General features: G+C 42.7%; 3 protein-coding genes across 4 annotated transcripts in view; 2 read left to right on the top strand and 1 right to left on the bottom strand.

The window, feature by feature from the left end:
* Positions 1 to 20970, bottom strand: part of LOC105020483 (proline-rich protein 36) — a 57095-nt gene that overhangs the window by 30577 nt on the left and 5548 nt on the right. Inside the window, exon 2 of the mRNA XM_029116925.2 lies at positions 20635 to 20727. Coding sequence (XP_028972758.2) covers positions 20635 to 20727 — 93 coding nt within the window. The remainder of the gene's footprint in view (positions 1 to 20634; positions 20728 to 20970) is intronic.
* Positions 1758 to 15656, top strand: st8sia4 (ST8 alpha-N-acetyl-neuraminide alpha-2,8-sialyltransferase 4). Its single transcript, XM_010887531.4, has 5 exons — positions 1758 to 1985; positions 4567 to 4692; positions 7190 to 7447; positions 9430 to 9723; positions 13253 to 15656. Exons 1-5 carry the CDS (start codon positions 1873 to 1875, stop codon positions 13530 to 13532), a joined length of 1071 nt encoding a protein of 356 aa, XP_010885833.1. The 5' UTR covers positions 1758 to 1872; the 3' UTR covers positions 13533 to 15656.
* LOC105020463 (transmembrane protein 217) lies at positions 15862 to 19887 on the top strand. Of its 2 annotated transcripts, none has more exons than XM_020042691.2 (2): positions 15862 to 16042; positions 18884 to 19887. In XM_020042691.2, the coding sequence occupies exon 2, from the start codon at positions 19190 to 19192 to the stop codon at positions 19742 to 19744; it is 555 nt and encodes a 184-aa protein (XP_019898250.1). In that variant the 5' UTR covers positions 15862 to 16042; positions 18884 to 19189; the 3' UTR covers positions 19745 to 19887. The 2 variants fall into 2 exon arrangements, with proteins under 2 accessions (XP_019898250.1, XP_010885835.1); XM_010887533.4 differs by lacking the exon at positions 15862 to 16042 and adding an exon at positions 16184 to 16498.

The raw sequence follows: 20970 nt of genomic DNA, 5'->3' as shown, positions 1-20970 counted from the left end.
AGAGAGGCAGGGATTTCTCCATATGGAAGCAAAAAGCTTTTAATCTAGACATGCCTTTCAAACTTCAAAATGTACAGAATGGTCTGGAATAGTGTGCTGAACTGAACTTTTTGATAACTTTTATACTTCATAACATTTTAACTTACACTTTTAAAACTTCCACTGACCTGAATAGGATTTCTTCAAAGGGGTTTCTTAAGTTGACTTTAATGGGATACTAACAGTATAACTTTAGTATCAAAAAGTATCAAATATGATGAGAAAAATTTGCATAATTAGTTGTAGTTAACCCTACAACAGTATCTCTTGAATGTTTGAAGGTAAAAAGAGCAAACAAACAATGTTTCACAACCCCAACTTACATTTCATAACTACCTTAACTATCTTCCCTTGCATAATCATTTATCAGAGTTAAAGCGAGCCCCAGAAACGCAACTTCTAGGGACATGGATTAAGCCTAGTCTAGAACAAAAAAATGAACTTCATTAGACAACTCTATTGAGCTTGTTGTTTTAGCCCCAGACTTGGCCTAATCCATGTCTGCAAAACCAACCCGTAAAGTTCAAATCCAGTTTTGGTTGTTATTCCTTTTTTATCTTGACTCTTACATCACCCTTGTTTCATTTCTCAAGCACATATCTTCCATTAAGGCCTTTCACATGTAAGCACACGTTCACACTCGAGCGCACACACACACACACACACACACACTTGCTCGTTTTACTATACTTGAGAAAACGTTTTGGGATCACAACTCCCAACCTAACCTAATCCTAACTTTACCACTAAACACAGTTTAAGACCCTAACCTTAACCCCAAGACAAGAAAGGAATGAATATAAGTGAGGACCTGGAAAATGTCCTCTCTAGTCATGATTTGCCCTGGTTTACTATTACTGTTGAGAAAATCTGGACATGTACACACACACACACCCTTTTTACTTACTTAGTTATCACTAAAGAGGATTGCCCTGAAATACATTTATGCATTGACATTTTTGCCCTAAACCTAACACAGAAAAACATACTTTTTCAAAATGGGTGAGAAAAAAAACTTCCCTATTTCTAATCCTTTTCTGATTTAACCACAGTTTGGGGACATTTTCGCACCTTATATAGGCAGAAATATCATAAATAACATGAGTGTGTACTGATATTATAAGCGATCGATTTTCTTTAATCTGTTTTGTCTACTTTTTATGTGTTTTTGTACTATCTGACAGGAAACAGCAAGATGTAAGCCTCGTGTATCCTGTCTGTGCACAAGACCCTTAAATTGATGCACTGTCTTGTAAGTAAATGCCTTTAGCCAGTTCTTTACTGAAAATTAGAATCTAATTAAAATAACGGTTGCATAAATAAATATAATTATTTTTGTTTTTATATTACGTGCAGTGCAGGTTAAAGGTAAACTGTAAACAAGATTTTTAACTGTCAGTTGGAGACTGATCACACATGCCCGGCCGGCCTGGTCTTTGGAAAAGGCAACAAGGACTGCGTGTTCTATTTCCACTGGTTTAGCACACTGGTCTCGGCTATCTGTTACATTTTCCGCCTGGCCCGCTCTCAGTGCGCTATTCATCTTTAAACATAACTTCAAAACGAAAGTTGACGCCCTTCACGATAACAATTGATTTAACCAACCGCGACATCGTTTCATATGCAAAATAGAGTGAAATGATTGGTCCCCTTGTCTTTCCATCACATAGCGAAGCTTCATTGGATGGGCATGGCGTGCAGCTGCTGAGTTTGTCATGGTAATGCGCGTAACAGAAGGAGACTAGCGGGCTTCGGAAGAGGGACAAATCTGGCCAATAAAATATTTTAACGGGGAAGCTATCGCAAAGGGTTCCGTTTCTCATTCTTTGCGAAATGCGCCCTTCACGGAAACGCTGGACTATTTGCACAATAAGCATCCTGCTGATCTTCTACAAAACGAAAGAAATAACTAGAAGTGAAGAACATCAGGAAGCTCAAGTCACTGGGTACGATATCCTTTCTTTTGCCATTGATATGGCCAATAGAATAGCTTGAACACCACCGGGAACAGGTATTAGCACGAGGCGCGTAACAGAGGTGTTCTTGTAGAAATAGTCGTTGAGATCATCCTCGAGATAAAATTTCGTGTTTTGGACTTAGTTTAAATGTATATAGATAGGTATGTCTGTTCCACACTGTCTGCAGTTGGACCCCTCTGCTTTTGGTCTAGCCCATTTCAACAGTATTGAGACGGACGCTTAATTCTCCTTTGTTTGGACTGAACCGGTGAACACAATGTCAAAACGACAATTAGTCGTAATTGCCACTGCAATTCATTATTTTTTAGTTGTTTAATTGCATAATATCATGTACGGTTTGACATGTGAGTAAATTCTTCAGAAATGTTGCATATTTCTCTCGGAAAGCTAGAGTCAGTGAGGCTTGGGGCATGGTGTCTACGTCTGATCCTTCAGACATACAAAATGGGACAAAACCTCAGGATACAAAAAAGATAGTTCTTATAGGAATTCACTTAGTTGAGAATAGTGGACTCCAAACTATATCAAACAGTGTTTGCCTATATCTACCATCTATACATGTATAATGAGTGTGTGTGCTTAATCGCTAGTTAAGCGATGGCATACTTTGCACTCCTGAGTACAGGTGAAGGTGACTTAGACATTTGAGTTTCAATACCATGTGGGTGTGAAATCATACATTTGTCATGGATGACATGCTGTGTAGGTTGTTGTACCTAATACATATAATCAGAGTCCCTAAATATCCTACTGATGAGTAAAACCAGTTACCAGGAACAACAAGAATTCAAGATTTCTGGTATGAACAACCTTGAAGACCTTCCCATTTATTTTCACTCAGTTAAAGCTGAAGGCTTCATTTTCCATGAAATATGTGATTTCTTGTTTGAACAAGCCTAAATTGCAAATGTTTGGATTTGTTCTCACTCGTTAAAGTTAAAGACAAAGATTTATTTAAAGAGTATTGAGGTTGCAATCATTTTAACAATTAGGTTGCAAACAACAGTGAATAGATGACCATGTAAAAGTAATTGAATGTTTTGTGTTCTCAGTACTGGGCTGTTGACAGGAAAGGTGTGTGTGTGTGTGAGTGTGTGAGTGTGTGAGTGTGTGTGTGTGTGTGTGTGTGTGTGTGTGTGTGTGTGAGAGAGACTGAGGCATGAGACCTGTGGTTTCTCTCGTCTCTTTTCTCAGTACTTTAAAAAAGGAAGTGCCAAACGGAATACACAACACATTTGTGTCAACTGACTTTTTGACAACAAGCCTGGTCTTGGATGAACTGTACATGTTTAGTTCCTATCTAAAATCTACATGAGAGAATTATATATATTTTTTGCTTAAAAGAAATTGGCCATTTTAACTTAATTTTATATTGATATAGAAATGGCTGCACTGGGCCTTGAAGGCAGACAATATTTTAATCATTTAGTTAAAACATATAGGTGGTAACTCCAGTGGGTTATATTGCATGCAAACGAGTACTTAAGACAGAAGGGTAATTCGCTTTTTTTTGTTGTAGACTAGGGCAACCCAGGCAGAAGCAGTGAGCCACGTTGTCAATTGGGACTTTTTTGTGATTAAATCTGAGAAGGTCTGTGGCTCAGGGCTTTGTTGACTGGGGAACCATGCGTAGACCGGGAAAGTGGAAATGAGTAGCTGTCAGGAAAGCAATAGCAATCTTGTAAATTGTGCTTCACCCTATTCACACACACGCACTTGTTAAATATATTAATACAGTTGTTTTTCGAAGGCTTTTGAAAGCCGATGTCAGTTCCTCTGTAGAAGACATGTCTAAATATAAAGGATGTAATGTTAACTAACAGACCAGTGAAAAAACCCACCTGTGATTGCCAAGAGTAGGTTTAGCCAGAGTGGGGGACAATAGACTGTACAGTCAAGTTTGATGGATGAAGTAGAATGGCAAATTGACACTTGTGTTCAAGGTGTCTTTTTCAGAGCAAACAAGAGAGATTACAGATTAAAGCCGTATGGATCTCAGGCTGGAACGCTGATTGCTCAGAACACATCCAGTCTTCTTTTCTAGTGAACCACCCGCTTCCCTTTTTTGGCACTCGTAGCGGTGTAATTACTTCTTTATTGTCTGTTCAATCCCCTCAATGAGAAAGGACATTCGTCATCATATCACATTAAAGCAACTGAACCTTGACTGGTTGTCTGTGTGTGTGTGTCGCCAGCCCTTTGTGTCATGGTAAGAACAGCGTCAGCTTCCAGTGCTGGCTTGCCATGCTAATATTTGGTCGCGTGCATTGTCTGTGTGTGGCCTTTAGATTGCAAGCCTACATCAAACAAAGACAGGCTAGCGAAGTTCTGTCAAAGGTCATGGACATCCTTGCTGTGTGAATGAAACGGTGCTATTTTTGTATCCAGTATTTGTGCATTAACAAAAAGCAAGAATGTGTGTGTGTGTGTGTTTCGTATGCCTTCAAGTCTCAAATACTAGTGCAAGGATGCCATTGTTACTGTCTCCGTTATGCAGATCCTGGACAATATGTTTTTCTTTCTCCACGTCTCTTTATTTCAATGACAGTGAACTCATCACCTCGAGACTCATGGTCAATGGTTCAGAGAAAATCAGCAGGAGGGGTATGCCGTTGTTTCTCCAGCACTCGGTCGCAGGATGGCGGGTCAATTCGTCACTGGTTCTCATGATAAGGTGAGTCACAGCTTTTCCATTTATTGTAATTGGATTAGAAAAGGATTGAGCCTACACAACAGTAGTCCTCCTCCAGGCCTCCGGGGCCCAGATCAACTGACGTTGTGCTGAGAATTACTCACCTCACAACTATACAACAGCATCCAGCAAGCGATATGGGAGTTTTCCCAAATCGTACCCTAGTGTACAACACCTCTGATCAGACCCCTTTGGCACCTAGTGGTGTAGTAATGTAGAGGATGCCATTTGTCATGCATGGACACCGTAGGAAGGAAGCCTCTGCAGACATTGAGGAGCATGTCTCATTGGGTCAACATTAAATCGGGCTCATTGCTTCGCTTGACCACTGGTTTGCTTTACACCTCCAGTAAATCCACAGTTTAGCCCCAATGCCAGGCCTCTGTCCAAAGTCCCTCAATTTCACCCCTTTAGCCCCAGTTTCTGATTCGTACGTGGTCGCTGGGGACTCGGGGGGAATCAAATGTGGGATTTTTGTCAATTGCGACGTGACCCAAACTGATTTATTACGCTGCCCGCTCAACCAGAATGTCAGGAGAACGCTTGGGGAACGTAGCTTGTCAGAGCGACTTACAGTTTGTGGGTCCGTTGTAAGAAGCTAGGTGGAACAACCACACAACTCTGTAGTAGTAAGTTCATGCTTCTCAGTAAATTACTTACTGGCAAAAGTCAGAGCCAGAAGGAAGACTGTACTAGGAACTTTGGGGTGTCCTTTGAAAAAGTTGAGTTTCTGAAGTTTTCGGAAAATGGGTGGCGACTCTAACCCTAACCCCCCAGGGGGGGTTCCATGGTTCCACCACTGAGGTGTTGGCAAAGAAGAATTTTGATTGGGCAGATCGCAAGCTGCCTTCCCACAGAGGTGTGATTGCCAGAGGCCCAGAGATGGCAGAATGTAGAGCCCTGGTCATAGCCTTGCGTACCAGCGAGCGCCATGGCCTTGTGGTGGTTGTGAACTTCCACGGGAAGTCAGTGGAGAGAGAGGAGGAGCTGTGGGGGTGACATAGGAGAAACCGGGAAGGCTGAACCGTGGGCGGACCGCAGCATTCCGGATCAGTGGGTTGGGTTTGTCGGCACAGCGCTGTGAGCCCTACCAACAGTTAGTCAGTGACACCGAAGTAAGACGACCTTATAACTTCAATGCCTTCAATGGCGTAGAATCTACACAGGAGACAATTTTTCCTTCCTCACAAATAGTCCTGTCTGGAGGTCTGCGCCACAGGAGTAGAAGTGCATTTTCTATTTCTCCAAGAACATCATGCAGGTGAGCCAAGGTCGTCGGGTTGGTATACTGTTACAACACTTGTATTATACAGTAAACTTGGGGAGGTTGTTGTTGCGGAGGTTGCAGCCCTTTCTAGCTGAGATACTTCCCTCAGGGTTCCCTCTGTTCAATTACAAAGACCAAGTGTCTGTCTCTGGTGCAGTCAGTTGTCTGTCTGACCGCGCTGCACAACAGGATTTTTGACATGCAGCTCATATACAGTACGGTGTGTGCCTCAATCTGTGGTGAGACCACTTCTTTTTTTTGTTGGGGAGTATGCGCCTTCCTTGGCTAAGAATAGCAGCCAGCCCTTCTGTCCCAGTGTCTAGGGAATCATCTTAAGTAGGGCTGCACGCTGAAAAGCGCGTTGAGACCTCTGAGACGGCGAAGGGACGGGAAAGTTGCTCAAACGGCAAAACTGTCTTTTACTGTATGACTTAAGCTAATCTAGCGGAGTGGTTTTTGTTGGTTAATTTACACGAGTCTTAGTCCCTTCACGCAGTATGTTGTAGTAAGAAATCTAATCAAGATATTGCTGTTTAATCCCACTGTGGAAAATATTGGCCAGTTTGACTTGAACAAATTACTCAAATTTTTAGCTGCTTTATATAATCTAGTTACCTCCCATCCTTGTACTTTTCTCTGTCATGTTTTGTACTGGTTTACAGTACTGTGCAAAAGTCTGGGACACCTGAAAGTCAATTTTCTTTTTGGATACTATGTCTTTATTAGTAAAAAAACAAATATATTAAATCTATATATTTGTTAAATTAAAACACTTACTACCCAAATAAAAGGCCTTGACTTTCAGGTGTTTAAGGCTTTTGCACAGTACTGTAAATCTCTCACAACAGGAGATCTGTAGTGAATCAAAACAGAGGGTCCTCATGATTTTCTCATCAACCACCACAGAATTAAGTCTAGCAAAGCCAATTGATATTGCCATGTGAAAGAGTTGACGACAACACATACCAGAAGCCTTGGGAAGAGGCAGAAAATAAATAAACTCCCTTTCAGTGGGAAAAATGGGTCAATTTCTGAGACACAGGATGAACCTAGTTTCGGTCTGAAAAGGGCATTCCGTAGAGATGCTCCGTTATGAATATTATTCAGTCAGTAGCTTCGCCTAATCTATGCCTGGCAAATAAGACAGCAAAATAAAGAGTTTCAACTTGAGTACACCTACAGTACAATGCTCCTCTCCTCTGACTCACACAGGAAGGACGTCCTACGTTTCCTGGATGCTGAAAGAGATGTTTCAGTGGTGAAGAGCAGCTTCAAACCAGGAGACACCATCCACTATGTCCTCGACCGACGCCGAACGCTGAATGTCTCCCGCACGCTGCACAGTCTGCTACCGGACGTGTCGCCGCTCAAAAACAAGCGCTTCAGGACGTGCGCAGTGGTCGGCAACTCCGGCGTGCTTCTCAACAGCGGATGTGGCAGGGAAATTGACAGCCACGACTTTGTGATACGGTATTCCTGTTGCTTCTTGAATCATCTTGTTAATTAGTCCGCTTTTGCAGCAGTGCCCAAAAAAAAAATGTATGATAATGAATTATATGGTGTTATTTCCCCAAGGTTAGGACTTAATGCAGTAAAGGAATCATCATTCCCCGAAATTCTATGAGAGAATGTTGGGAGACTTATAGTTATAGTTTTAATGGAGTTTCTTTCTGCTATCATTAGTCCTTAGTTAACACCCCCAAAACGTATATGTTCATAGAACCACTCAAGGTAATGGCAATATTAGCTGTCATTATCTAATGGATAGAAGCCAGATATTCGGTCAACACTCAAGGAGACTGGCTCTTTGCCAGAAGCTCAGTGAAATTATTTCCTGTAAGCATTTAATGAGCAGTTCTTGGTTTTATGTGCCCACGAGGGCCACGTTAAATTGAATCTGGGGGGAAAAAATGGCATCACTCTCCTGTCAAGTGTTCTCTTAAAATATGAGACCATTAGAGCTTAGTTCATCAGTCACTGCGTTTGCCTCTAGCGCAGAGATGCATTATTTAAAAAAACAAATACTAGATGGATAAGGCTGGAAATTACCTGGACATTTATACCAGTTAGGTTAATATTTTTTTTGCGTGTCACAATTCGTTAATGTCTTTTTCCATGTGATTATTAAGGAATTGCCTGCCGTCAGTGTGCAAAGATGCTATGGTTTACCTTGGTCTAATGAGAGAACCCGCTGTCAGATTCACAGAGGACTTAGTGATGTTACTCACAGTCAAAGACTGACTGACTTTGCTCTTTACACTCTACTGAAGTAGCACGCTGTAACTCTCCACAGAGGATTGAATAGAGAATTGAGGGGGCAAAGGATAAAAAAAAAAAGGGGGTGACATACTAAAAGAGTCTATGACTTCAGGCCAAGTGAAATAAGGGTATGTTTCATGGTGTTGCATTTGTAAGCGGCGCGGCCGTTGTGCTGACAGAATACTTTGGCAGATCCTTGTTGTCACATAGCTGTCAGCTGCGTCTCAGCTTGTTGCCGTTGCGATAGACAGGACGTCCCTTCTGAATAGTCTGCCTCGCACGCAACAATATCAATAAACCTGTTGTCGGAGTAAATGGGATTAAAACGCACACTAGCAATGTTTCCTTGGTGCCATCTGCCCAGTTCAGATGGAACGGCTTTGTCCCAAAGGGCACCCTGTTCTCTGTAGTGCTCTGGTCACAAGTAGTCCACTCGATGTAATGAGTAGGTTGCCATTTGGGACGCAGGCTGTGTAACACATCATCATCCAGACTGTTGGCAGGGCTCAGATGGCGATGTGGCGCTACAATATTTTTCACGTTTCCCCCTCGCTCTTACAGTTGACGTAATCCTATTCCCGGATACTTCGGTCCGTATCCGCGGATCGTCCGTTGGGACAATCCTTCAAACTTGGCCTCCATTAACCAGTGACATATACCTGCTGCTATAGGCAATTCTGTAATCGGATTGGTGTACCAGCCAGTCATCGCCCGCAACGTCTACACCCATGGGTCTTGTACACGCAAGCGCCAATCACTGCACGCTGCGTCAGTGGACACTGCACTGTAGCGTTGCAGGACTGCTGAGCTGCGACAGTGGACACTGCACTAACTCGTGGGACAATAAGGTGGTTCTTGCTTAACCGAAACCCGTCCATTGTGATGGAATTGAAACCCGTCCACTGTGATGGAATTATCACTGCGGTAGAATTTAAGGGAACATTTCATTTACTGCTGTGCGCTATTATCGAGATTAGTGTGTTGGTACAGGACTGGAATAAAACCATGGAGCGCACACACAGGCATCGTCTCCACTCTAGTAAAGACTCTGAAGGGCAGCAGCTCGACTTAAAACAGTGTCTGCTCTTCCCCCTCCTTCGCAGTGGCATATTGGTATTGCGAAAGGGCAACTCTGCTCGAGATCGTACCCTTTCTCTAATGGCTCTCTCTCTTTCTACCTGCTGTTGGCACAGCTGTAACCTGGCGCCGCTGGCGCAGTTCGCCGAGGACGTTGGGCTGCGGTCCGACTTCACCACCATGAACCCCTCGGTCATCCAGAGGGCCTACGGCGGGTTGAGGAACGCCTCGGACATGGAGAGGTTTGTCCAGCGGCTGCGCATGCTGAACGACAGCGTGCTGTGGATCCCGGCCTTCATGGTGAAGGGAGGGGAGAGGCACGTGGAGAGTGTCAACGAACTCATTGTCAAGAGGAAGCTGAGGGTGAGGACGGCTTACCCGTCGCTGAGACTCATCCACGCGGTGAGAGGGTGAGTTTTGACGCGTGGCATGTCCTATACCACGGACGCAGATGTTTTTTGGACGAATCTCAGTGGCGGTTCTCTGAGAGCACGCCCTTCCGTTGTAAGCTCTGTTCCACTGTACAGTACTCCAGGACAGCAGGAGGAAACCACTGTAATACAGGATGCGCACACACACACACACTTGTGTAGAGTCTGTTTTGGACCATTAAATGATTGCCTAATGGGCGGCATCGTACAGCTCAGTCTATGAATTAGGCCACACACACACACCAAATTGAAAGTTCATTAGCATGATGTGCTTTTTTTCTGCTATGGGACACAAAATCAATTTCTACAAGTCAGTCATGAAGTCAATAAAATATACGGATACAGATGTGGTTGTCATTATGGCAGCTTAATGTTCACTAGTTGAAGTGATGCACCCAGTCACTGGTTTCTGTGGTCTAGGAAAGTGATAGGATGCACCCAGTCACTGATTTCTGTGGTCTAGGAAAGTGATAGGATGCACCTAGTCACTGGTTTCTGTGGTCTAGGAGTGTCCTTAAAGCCAGTGGTCCAATGGTGTAAGCAGACACTCAGCAAAAACCCTACTGTATCTTACTGTGTCTACTTTCTGTGTTCTTTAAGAAAAAGAGGGTGCAGTTTGGAGCGCACTTCTAGCCAACCACTGGCATCATCCAGCGTCAAATGTGGTGTGAAGCTAGAGACTGGAGAACTGGGATGCATCATGTTAGTTGGCACCGCTCCACGTAGCCGGGGAAATTAGCCTGGGCTGCCCACCGATCACATCTCCCGCAGTACGCAGCTCTCTCCAAATGCCTTCCGAGCAGGCGACGATTCCACCCGTGCCCTTATGTCTTCATACGTCGATAGATTGGTAGCTCCAGTGTGATTGGATTCAATTACTTTCCAATTTAGAACTCTGCGAGCTGTGGGGGGGTGGAGGTGTGTGCGTGTGTGTGTGTGTGTGTGGGGGGGGGGGGGGTCGGGTGGAGGATGGGGGCAATGAGAAGAGTAATGAGATTTGAAACTAGAAAGTGGTTGAGATCTTATTTCGAAAGAGTGTCATCGCGAACAAGCTTGAGCGTCACCGTAGGAGTTAAAGAGAGGGGCATTGTGAAGGCTGTCCTTTTCCCGGGCACAAAAAAATACAGCAGCGTATAAATCGCCCCAATGAACTGTTGACCGGCTAATTGTTTTTGCGGGTTGATCGTTATGCACGTTGAGTTACCCCGGGGCACCGGTTTATTCGGTCTAATTCTTTGGTCACATTCAATGTCCTTGTGTGAGTTGCCATAGCAGCCGAGCACCATGTTCTTTCTGATACATATTTCTACGCTCCCGCCTCTCTGCTACATACAGTAGCCTGGTTAAAGTAGTGACATGACTCACAGGTCTGTGGAAAACAGAATGATGACAAAAGCTTTCATCTAAAGGCCCCGTCTGTGATGTGTGCAGACGTCCATTTTAATTTTAGAAGTGTATCAGTAATGATGCCTCTAGGACTTTGATAGCTCACCTTTCCCTGTTGTGACCCAAAGTGATGTTTTTCTCAATTGTCCGTGTAGAGGCACTGCAGTTGATGGACAAATAAAGAGGGTGGCGGTAGTTCAAAGATAAACAATGTTTGGGTCGGAACTGGCCCTCATAGTTACCGTTAATAAGACATTAGTGACCTTGGTTAATCTGGATGGATCAAGTGCTTCCCCTATATATTTACAATGGATAGCACGTAATCAGTGACCTGTATACATTCTGTTGCATTACAGATTTAGCTAAACAAATCACATTGTAAGTCTCACAACCTCACTATTTGTGAAATAACAGGCATTCACCACCATTTCCTCTGTCGTCCATACATACTCGACTGAGGGATTTTACAGATGTTGTATGGTACAGCTTCAACAATAAAGTCCAGAGAGCTCATTTGAAACTCTCACAAAGACGGGCAGTGATTGGTAGATGGGTGACACAAAAAATCTAAACACATTCAGTATGTCTTTAGGCACCTTCAAGTTAATAATTAGAATGCTGTGGAAGGTGTTTTGAATCATCCACACACAATAAAGATACAAAGACACCCTGCTCAGTAATGGTCATTGGTTGTTTTAAAACGGCAAACAGTTCAAATATCGTTGCTTGAAATGACTGAGGACGGCTCTACGACGTGTGTAGTTACCACCATAATGAATCCAAACCAAAAGGCGGAAAAAAGGTACATACAAATACAGAATAGAAATAATCCCAAACCTGCGTCATACATGCAATGAGCCGCTAACATGCCGCTAACATGTCAAAGGAATGCACACTTTTTGGTCTCAATGCAAATCTTCGTTTTGGACCCATCCAAAGTAACACACTGGTGATACGTCTCCCTATTTCAAGCATGGTGGTGGCTGCATCATGGTGTCAGTATGTTTAACAACAGCAAAGACGGGAGAATTGCAGATGAAAAGCAACGGGATGTCGATAAGCACAGGCAAAAATCCTTGAGGAAAACCTTCAACAGTTTGCCAGTTATACCAGACAGTCTGAGAATAATTCATATTTCAGAAAGGCTTTAACAAACAACACAATGCCCAATCGAAACAGGAGGTGCCTATAAAGAATACATTAAAAGTTTTTTGAGTAACGAAGTTAAAGTTTTGACTTAAATCGATTTTACAGTCTGTGTCAAGTCTTGATAATTGCTGTCTAGCCATGATTTCGAACACCTGGACAGAGACAGATTTCTTTTGAAAGAATGATGGAAAACAACACAATCCGTACGTGCAAAGCTTTTAGAGATGTCTCAAAGAAGACTCCTGGATGGAATAGCAGATATGCTATTCGAAAATGTATTTTCTTATGCGGCGTAAATCCTTATTCTAGCTTAGAACTATAATATGCATTTGTAATATGTATGTCAACCAAAAGTGACTGTGTTTACTGGGTTTTAGGCTTAATACTGAATTTGCTGGACATTGCAGTGTGTAATTGCCGAAATACCAAATGCTGAGGCAAAATAATGACATGCGCACGTCTGGGTTTTTTGGTCCGTAGCAACAAAAAAAAAAAATACTTGGATTGGTTTCCACAGCATGACATCTAGAAAATGTGCTATTTTCCCATTCAATCCAAATTCTCATTCTCCTCGACATGTCTGTCTTGGGAATTGAAAACTGTTGGCTGTTCTTTAATTCATCAGCTGCTGAGGGTCTCTACAACATTTCCCTTCCATTGATGTGTGGAAGCCTCGGTGGATGCAGACATAATAAGCCTTTGGCATAAATATAGTTTTAAATTAGTGGTCTGATCTGTTATTCTAGCACAAAACAACATTACCGCCAGCATTATTTAGGCTATTATGGAGAACTTGGCTGTTTTGAGTGTATTAGGGAATACCCGACACACTGCTGTTGTTTTGTGGATTACCAGAGGCAACAGCTGTGAGGTGTTTGTAGTGAAGTGTTTGTAGCCATTTGTATTAGTGATGGAATCTGGTCAAATCCAAGCAGGGTCTAGTAATTAATTTGTTCTTTTTTTTCCCTCCCAGGTACTGGTTGACGAACAAGATCAATATCAAACGGCCGAGCACCGGACTTTTGATGTACACTTTAGCCACACGCTTCTGTGATGAGATTCACTTGTACGGATTCTGGCCTTTTCCCAGGGACGCAAATGGGAATGTGGTGAAGTACCATTACTACGACATGCTCAAGTATAGCTACTTCTCCAATGCCGGCCCTCATAGGATGCCACTCGAGTTCAAAACTCTGAAAATGCTGCACAGCAAAGGAGCTCTGAAGTTGACAACTTCCAAGTGCGCACCTTGAAGTGCTCCTCAATGGAGGGGCCATTTCCTTGGCATGAACTCACACTTTTTGGGTTCGCAGAACTGACAGCTGAAGGGATTACGGAGGACAGTTGACAATGAGCTCTTTGGAGTAATTGCCAAAGAAGAAGGTAACAGGGAGCCTTTTTATGTACAAAATATAAAAAGGTACAAAACACGTGATTGAAATGCAATGATAAACATGACTCCGTCTAGCATGTAAATGCCGGGTTTTGGCGTTGTAAGGATCACGGCTGGGATATCTGGAAACTGACTTTTTTTTGTATGGCGCATCAGAAATGACCACGCTGATTACAACACCATGGATTTCTACACTGGGAGTAATAACGTAGATGGGAGGGTTGTAGCAGGGAGTTGCCTGTTAACATTCAATCTGTAGGGTGTTGATTTTAAATGTGGAGTAATCAAGAAATTGACAGGAAATGACAGCTGATGTGTGCGAGTCAGAGGATGGGATTGCCACCTGCTGGTTCTGACAGATTGTCGTCACATGTTTTGTCTCCGTGTGAGAGCAGGGGACACTGGTTATGCTCGGCCTACTATATTTAGGATATTTGAAGAAAACAAATTGTGTCCAGAATAATGTGGGCCTATTCCAAAGATCCCATGCTAATTTATTTAATCTCTTGAAAAGATTATGTTGTTTTTCACCGTTGAATTTTTTAGGATTTAGAATTATTTTTATATTTGCCTAGATGTCATTTGAAATATGTAGTCTTACCAGAACACACATTTTATAAATGCGTAGCCTGTGTTGAAAGGGAATGGAGACTTATCTTAAGTTGCAGCTTTTCAAATGTTTATTCATTAGTACTGATGACTTGACTGCAATGTCTGCCACCATTTGTCTTGGGTAACACGATAGATTCTGGCGTGTCCCTACATTTCTGTGGGGAGCCCTCTTTGCAATGCGTCATGAGCTCCGATAGCTGTTTCAGAGCCCGACTCGACCCTCTCTTAGTGAAACTTTGCCATCCCATTTAATGTGTACACAGCCAAATCCATTTGAATACATTGTCCTACGTAGCTTTTGCAAGTCAAGTTGATGGGCAGAAATGTATGATGTAGGCACATAATTTCTCAGCAGTCAGTCTCTTAGAAAAGTGATCTATTTGAACTAGTGTGTTCATGCTGTCCTTTTCTAACTTCAACTTGTGTTCTGTATATGTTTTCTAGACAACATGAGGCTGTTGAATAGGCTTGAATGTAATGGATTCACTGTATCTCACAACACTGATGTCATGCAAAATGATAAAGAATGTAAAAAAAAAAAAAAAAGGAAAAAGATTTGCCTTGAAAAACCGCTGTATGCCGTTGTGTTTTTGTTTTATTTTCCTGGCAAGTAAAATGTACAAAACAAATTTTCCCAACTATCAATATTAGGAAAATCCAGTTGCCAACAACTGAAACATTGTATACATCTAGTGGCCTGTTGAAGTGTATATTGAAGTTGCGGGCTGGGCCCGTATTCATACTCCCATAGTCTGACCGCTGATCAATGATTGTGTCCTCCCTGTCAATCCATGTAATGATCTGATTTTAAAAGTCAAAAGGGATCCCAGATCAGCCCTCCTACTCTTTGGTGTGTTATACTAGGTATGTGGCTGATCATTTAAAAATGTTCTATTGTCAATGACAATTACTTAGAATGTAAAACAATGTACATACATGGTATTGAATTGGGAACAGTTCATGTTAATGCATTTATCAGAAGCTAAACATAAGGAGACATGGTTCATTTACATTCTTCTTCAATACTGCCAATAGCCTTTAATTTATTGAATGAAGTCATCCTTTGATATGACTGCAATTATTATGCCTTATTTATTATTTTTGGTATAGGAAGAGTAGCCTCCTTGGCATTGTTATACCTTTGTCTGTTTTTAATTGTGCATAAGTCTGTAATTTCTAACATTGTGACGTTTTATACATATGTGATACCTAGTTTGAGTCAATACAATCAGGTGCTGAATGCCATGGTAGATTTATCATTTTTGGTAACATTTGATAACGTTTGCTTTAATTGTTTTAACTTTTTTTACATGTCAGATTTCTATGTTTGTGAAAATGCATTTAAGAATAAGTGAATAAACTTGGTAAATAGAGTAAATAATTTGATCTGTAAATTATTCATAGGGTTGAAACACACAAAGGCTTAAGCCACAGTATGTTAGAATACCAGTGAAAAAAGGTCTTTGTGATCATTGCCTTGCCATGAGTACGTTTTTAGCTCCCTTTCTTCAGTTACACTGGCAGTGCTGTGAATGCCCAAGCGGGCTATGGTGGTGCGGAGTAAACATGCTTTGTACACTGGCGCTTGGCATGCAGAGGCCAGCTGCACGAGAGAAGCTGAAGTGTTACACAGCGGTTTTCAGCGTGTCCCCAGAGGCCAAGTTTAAGGCCAGCTTTTACATTCGCCACTTCACTACAACTTGAAGTTTACTCAGCTAATTGAAGAAAAAATAACTTGAATGTTTACTGTCTTTTAAGGTATTAACCCATTGTATCCTGTATTACCATATCAAAAAACAGATTTTTTTTTAAATGTATATATCGAAGAATAGTGAAAATACTGTTTCACATACCAAGGAGAACATGCATATCTCAACGGTAAAAAGCAGTCTGTAGTGATTGTTTTGCCTTTGACCCGGCGCGGGACCATCTTGCCCAAACACAAGTACTTATTAGTAATCGCAGTTGTCTGGTTAACCTGGCTGGCTGCAGTCTGCTTGGGTCTGTGTGAATTCCTCGCGGTGGAATCATTAAGCGCGCGGCGACACCAACCAATTTAACTGGTCAACCGTTGCAAATTGGTTTTACATCCCGATTTTGACCACAATGTGTGAAACGGTTGGTTGTAACTAGATCTAGCCCATTTCGTTGGTGGAAAATAGCTAGGAATCGCCAAGACAAAGAGCACACACTTTCAACAAGTCTCATCGGCAGGTGAGTGGAGCTAGACCCATTAAAAATAAAATAAAGTCAACGTTAACTGCCGCATAGTCACTACAGTACATTTCGGTATAGCTAGCTAGCTAAAGTAGGTCGTTCCTTGCTAGTTACGTAGATGCGACTGACCACGGTTGACCCCATTTACAAACTCCTAGGGCCATGTGGGACGCACATTTGGTAACCCATGGTTAACCATTTGTCTACACTGAAAAACAGGGAAAAGGATTCAAAAACTTTATTCCCCGAAATGAATTACTTATACATTGTATTGATCAAAAGATGTCCATGAATGACTTGCCTAGTCTTCCTACTGCTTAGATATCTAGATTTTTAAATATATTGGACAATTGGGGGCTTCACTGCTGCCCCCCACTTCACCATGCTGGAGAATTTCTGGAAAAAACACCCTAAAAGTGCAGTGGCTAGTGGTATCATATCCAGATCTATTCGTACCTTATTGAATCTGCAGGTCATTTTAATTGATTAATTCTTCATTCATTTAAATATTTGGTTTTTTAGATTAGAATCTGGCATTTGCAAACAATCTAGTGTTGCTCAACACTAACACATTAGCCAATGTTGGTAACGTTACCTGTTACCTTGTACTAATGTTAAGTACCTTGCTCAAAAAAGTTAAGGAAACACGTAGTCATCACAGTATAACACCAAGTTTATTAAACACCAAGTTTATTAACTTCCTTCCAGAGTGATTATTCTTTAGTTTTGCATTTTTCTAGTGTCCTTGTCACTACTGATAGCATGAGGCAGTACCTGCAGCTCATTCAGGTAGCACAGGTTGTCCAGCTTCCCCAGGATGGAGCCGTTGCAAGAAGGTTTGCTGTGTCTCCCAGTACAGTCTCAAGAGCATGGAGGAGATACCAGGAGACAGGCCGTTACACAAGGAGAGCTGGACAAGGTCGTAGAAGGGCATTAACCCAGCAGCAGGACAGGTATCTGCTGTTTTGTGCAAGGAGGAACAGGAGCATTGCCAGAGCCCTATAAAATGACCTCCAGCAGGCTACTGGTGTACATGTTTCTGACCAAACTGTCACAAACAGACTCCATGAGGGTGGCCTGAGGGCCCGACATCCTCTAGTGGGACTTGTGCTCACAGCGCAACACCATGCATCTCGCTTGGTATTCGCCAGGGAACACCAAAATCGGCATGTCCTCCATTGGCGCCCCATTCTCTTCACAGATGAGAGAAGGTACACACTGAGCACGTGACAGACGTGAAAGAGTCTGGAGACACTGTGTTGAACATTATGGTCTGGGGAGGCATATCCCTGGAGGGTCGCAAAGACCTCCATGTGCAAGCCAATGGTACCCTGACTGCTGTTAGGTACCGGGATTAAATCCTCAGACCCATCGTCAGACCTAACGCTGGTGCAGTGGGCCCTGGGTTCCTCCTGGTGCAGGTCTGATACCCCATACTATGTCTGGGAGGAGATCCCCCAGGACATCATCTGCCGTCTCATCAGGAGCATGTCCAGCCGTTGGGGGCCAGACACACTACTGAGTCCCATTATGACTTGCCCTGATGACATTCACACAAGCTGGAACAGCCTGTGATTTCAACTGTTTCTTTTGATTTCCGGTGTGAGTTTGAATCCAGCCCTCAACTGGTTGGTGATTATGTTTTCGTTGTTGCATCATTTTGTTCTCAACGAATTACACAAAGTACAGTAAAGACTTTTATCTTTAATATACAGCTCCGGGAAGAAATTAAGAAACCACTGCACCTTTGCGTATACAGAGTGTATACAGATTTTCACTCCTTGTAATTCATTAATTGGTCAATGATCAGTTAGGAACTCCCCACACCTGGTTGTGTAGGTCTTAACTGGACACAGTGAAAAGGTAAAAACTAAAATAGAAGACAAGGCCCTGTGTGGAATTATTTTGACATCCCTGTGTGATGGACCACATATACTGTGTTTCTATGTACTAAATATTAGGCCTATAGTTTAATTTACACTTCTATTAACTGGGATATAATTTGTATGTGTTAGGACTATGGACAAACTACAGCATCAAAGTGTTTTACTACAATCGTATAAATTCACCAGGTAATTTAATTGAGGCAAATATGGGTAATGAGATTTCCCTAAAACTATTTCTTCATTTACATCATATTACAAACGCTCTTATGTGACCTAAAGAAGTGAGTGTACACATTTCTATTCAGTTTTTCTACACTGGCATCAGTGGGAATTGAACCCACAACACTGATGTTGTAAGTGACCTCCCCTACCAAATGAGGACCCCAACATCAGTTACCTAGCTGACTGCTAAAGGTGTCACTGTAAATGATCAGTCATACCAGTCTCCAATATACATTTTTTGACAATAATTAAATCTTCTGAATCTTTCCTTCAGGAGCCGTTGTGGGAGCCCATCCAGGAGCGTACAGAAGATTGTGTTGCAAACGCTCTCTGACGTCTTTGCTTTCAATATCAATGCTGGAAAATGTATGAGCTCTTTCAACGAGACATTGTGAGGGAATAACAACCTCCGACTGACTCGTTTCTTCTGTGTCATTGTGCTTTTAAGCCAGTCTCTCCCGTCACCCCCCCCCCCAGAACTCCTTTGCTCTCCCCGGTGTTGCGTTCCCCCATAAGCCTCCCGGCTCTCTTCTGCCGTCACTACCCTATCCTAATTGATCGGTGGACTGCGACTGTCCCCATGAAGCTGCACCTGTCCTCGGGCCTGTGTGGCATGACCCCACGTCAGGGGTCCATAGTGGGAGGCTTTTATTTCTTGATTGTGGGCGTCATGCAAATGGTCTTTGAGTTCGGCCATCTGCGCACGACCAGGGAGAGCGCCCACAGCACAGTGCCCCTTCAGCCCCAGGTGTGCTTCAATTACTACTGCTCCCTGCTCGCTCTGGGTGGCATCACCCTGCTGCTGGCTCTGTGCATGCTCGGGGCGGTTTGGGCACAGCAGCACGTGGGCGTCCTGGGCTTTGCGGTCTGGCTGACGCTGTATGACGTGGCCCTGCTGGCAATCACTTGCCTACACCATGCACGGATGCAGGCTTCGGGCTTGGAGCTGAGCGCCCTGGAGTGGTACGGAGTCGTGTGCAGAATCGTGGGAGACCCCTTCTGGCTGGCCCTTGTAATCACACACGGACTGGAGCTGCAGATGGAGAGGCACAGGCCCGGAGGATGCAAAGGTGGGAGTCCAAAGGAGGCGGCACGGCTGAAGCTAAAATTTAAAGCCTTTGACAGCAGCGTTTGAAATGGAGAACCTAACAGACATTGGTATGTGAACATGACCAAATGACTTTCAGTGCTTCCAGATGCTGGTTTATGCCGCAGTCTGATGGATATGATTGCTTCGGTTTCTCGCAGGTTTTTTTTTCAGATGATAAAATAAAGAGGTTTTGGACAGTTCACACACATACTTGTATTATTCATTTTTTTAAGTGTTTCTTTCTTTGATAGATATCTCAAATGTCATCTTTAATTGCCAAAATGCATATTTAATGTCAATAATAATATTTACTGTTCACTCAATTACACCAGGATCCAACAGTCAAAATAATTGGAAGAGTCTTTAGCCCGTTTTTCTCCCCAAGTAAATGCTATCCAACTGGTGATTAAGGCCCTATTTCATCACAGACACTTGCAGCAGACTTGGGACAATACATTGAGATATGAGTCTTCCGAAGCAAATCCAATGCAATACTGGTTTTAATCCTGCTGCTTGGTCAACTAAGAAGTCTATACCAAAATCCTTATGTGCAGAAAGGAATTCACTTGATGGCCTTCTACCTCAATTGAGCTCACAGGCATCCACACCACCACAAGGAGTTGCTAGAGCGCAATAAGGTAAGGGCTTAGCGGGGCTGGTATTACCAACCCCGCTAAGCCCAGAAGGTGCTGGCCATGGTCACTTGTGAAAACATTGTTGTTTACTTCACCACCCAGGGTTTCCACAGAATGACCTACTATTTTTATACTGTTTTTTAAATTGGAAGTATTGTAAAAAAAAAAAAAAAAAAGGATTATTTCTTTATAAATCAAAATTTGCCAAACACCCAAACAGCTATATTAGGATGTTAAAGTGAAATGTCGAGCCAGTTGGCTGTGAATGCATGTTGGTAGCAAGTTGTTGATGTCACTCACTCTGAGTCTTTGAAGGTCCATGGTTTGGGCAGGTGGCTGTTGGTTGACTGTTCTCAATGTGTTCAGAGGACCTGTGGTCCCAGCGTCCAGTGGCTGTTGGAGGGTGGAGGATGCAGTAATATTACAACACTTTTTGAAACATACCTTTTGTTAGGTAAATCTAATTTAGATGGAAAACCAATTAGAGTGCCACTATAGATGTACTGTAGCCTAAAGCTGACAGTTTCAGACATTAAAGAAAATATCTGCATACTTCCCTTTGAAATGACTACTGATTTGTTAATTAAAGAATTAGCTTCAGTGTATTTACAGTGGGGAGAACAAGTATTTGATAAC

This window comes from Esox lucius, chromosome 23, assembly GCF_011004845.1.
Source record: "Esox lucius isolate fEsoLuc1 chromosome 23, fEsoLuc1.pri, whole genome shotgun sequence".
Classification (NCBI taxonomy): Eukaryota; Metazoa; Chordata; class Actinopteri; order Esociformes; family Esocidae; genus Esox; species Esox lucius.
The sequence above is the reverse complement of the archived record's forward strand: the minus strand, read 5'-3'. Positions and strand labels throughout refer to the sequence as shown.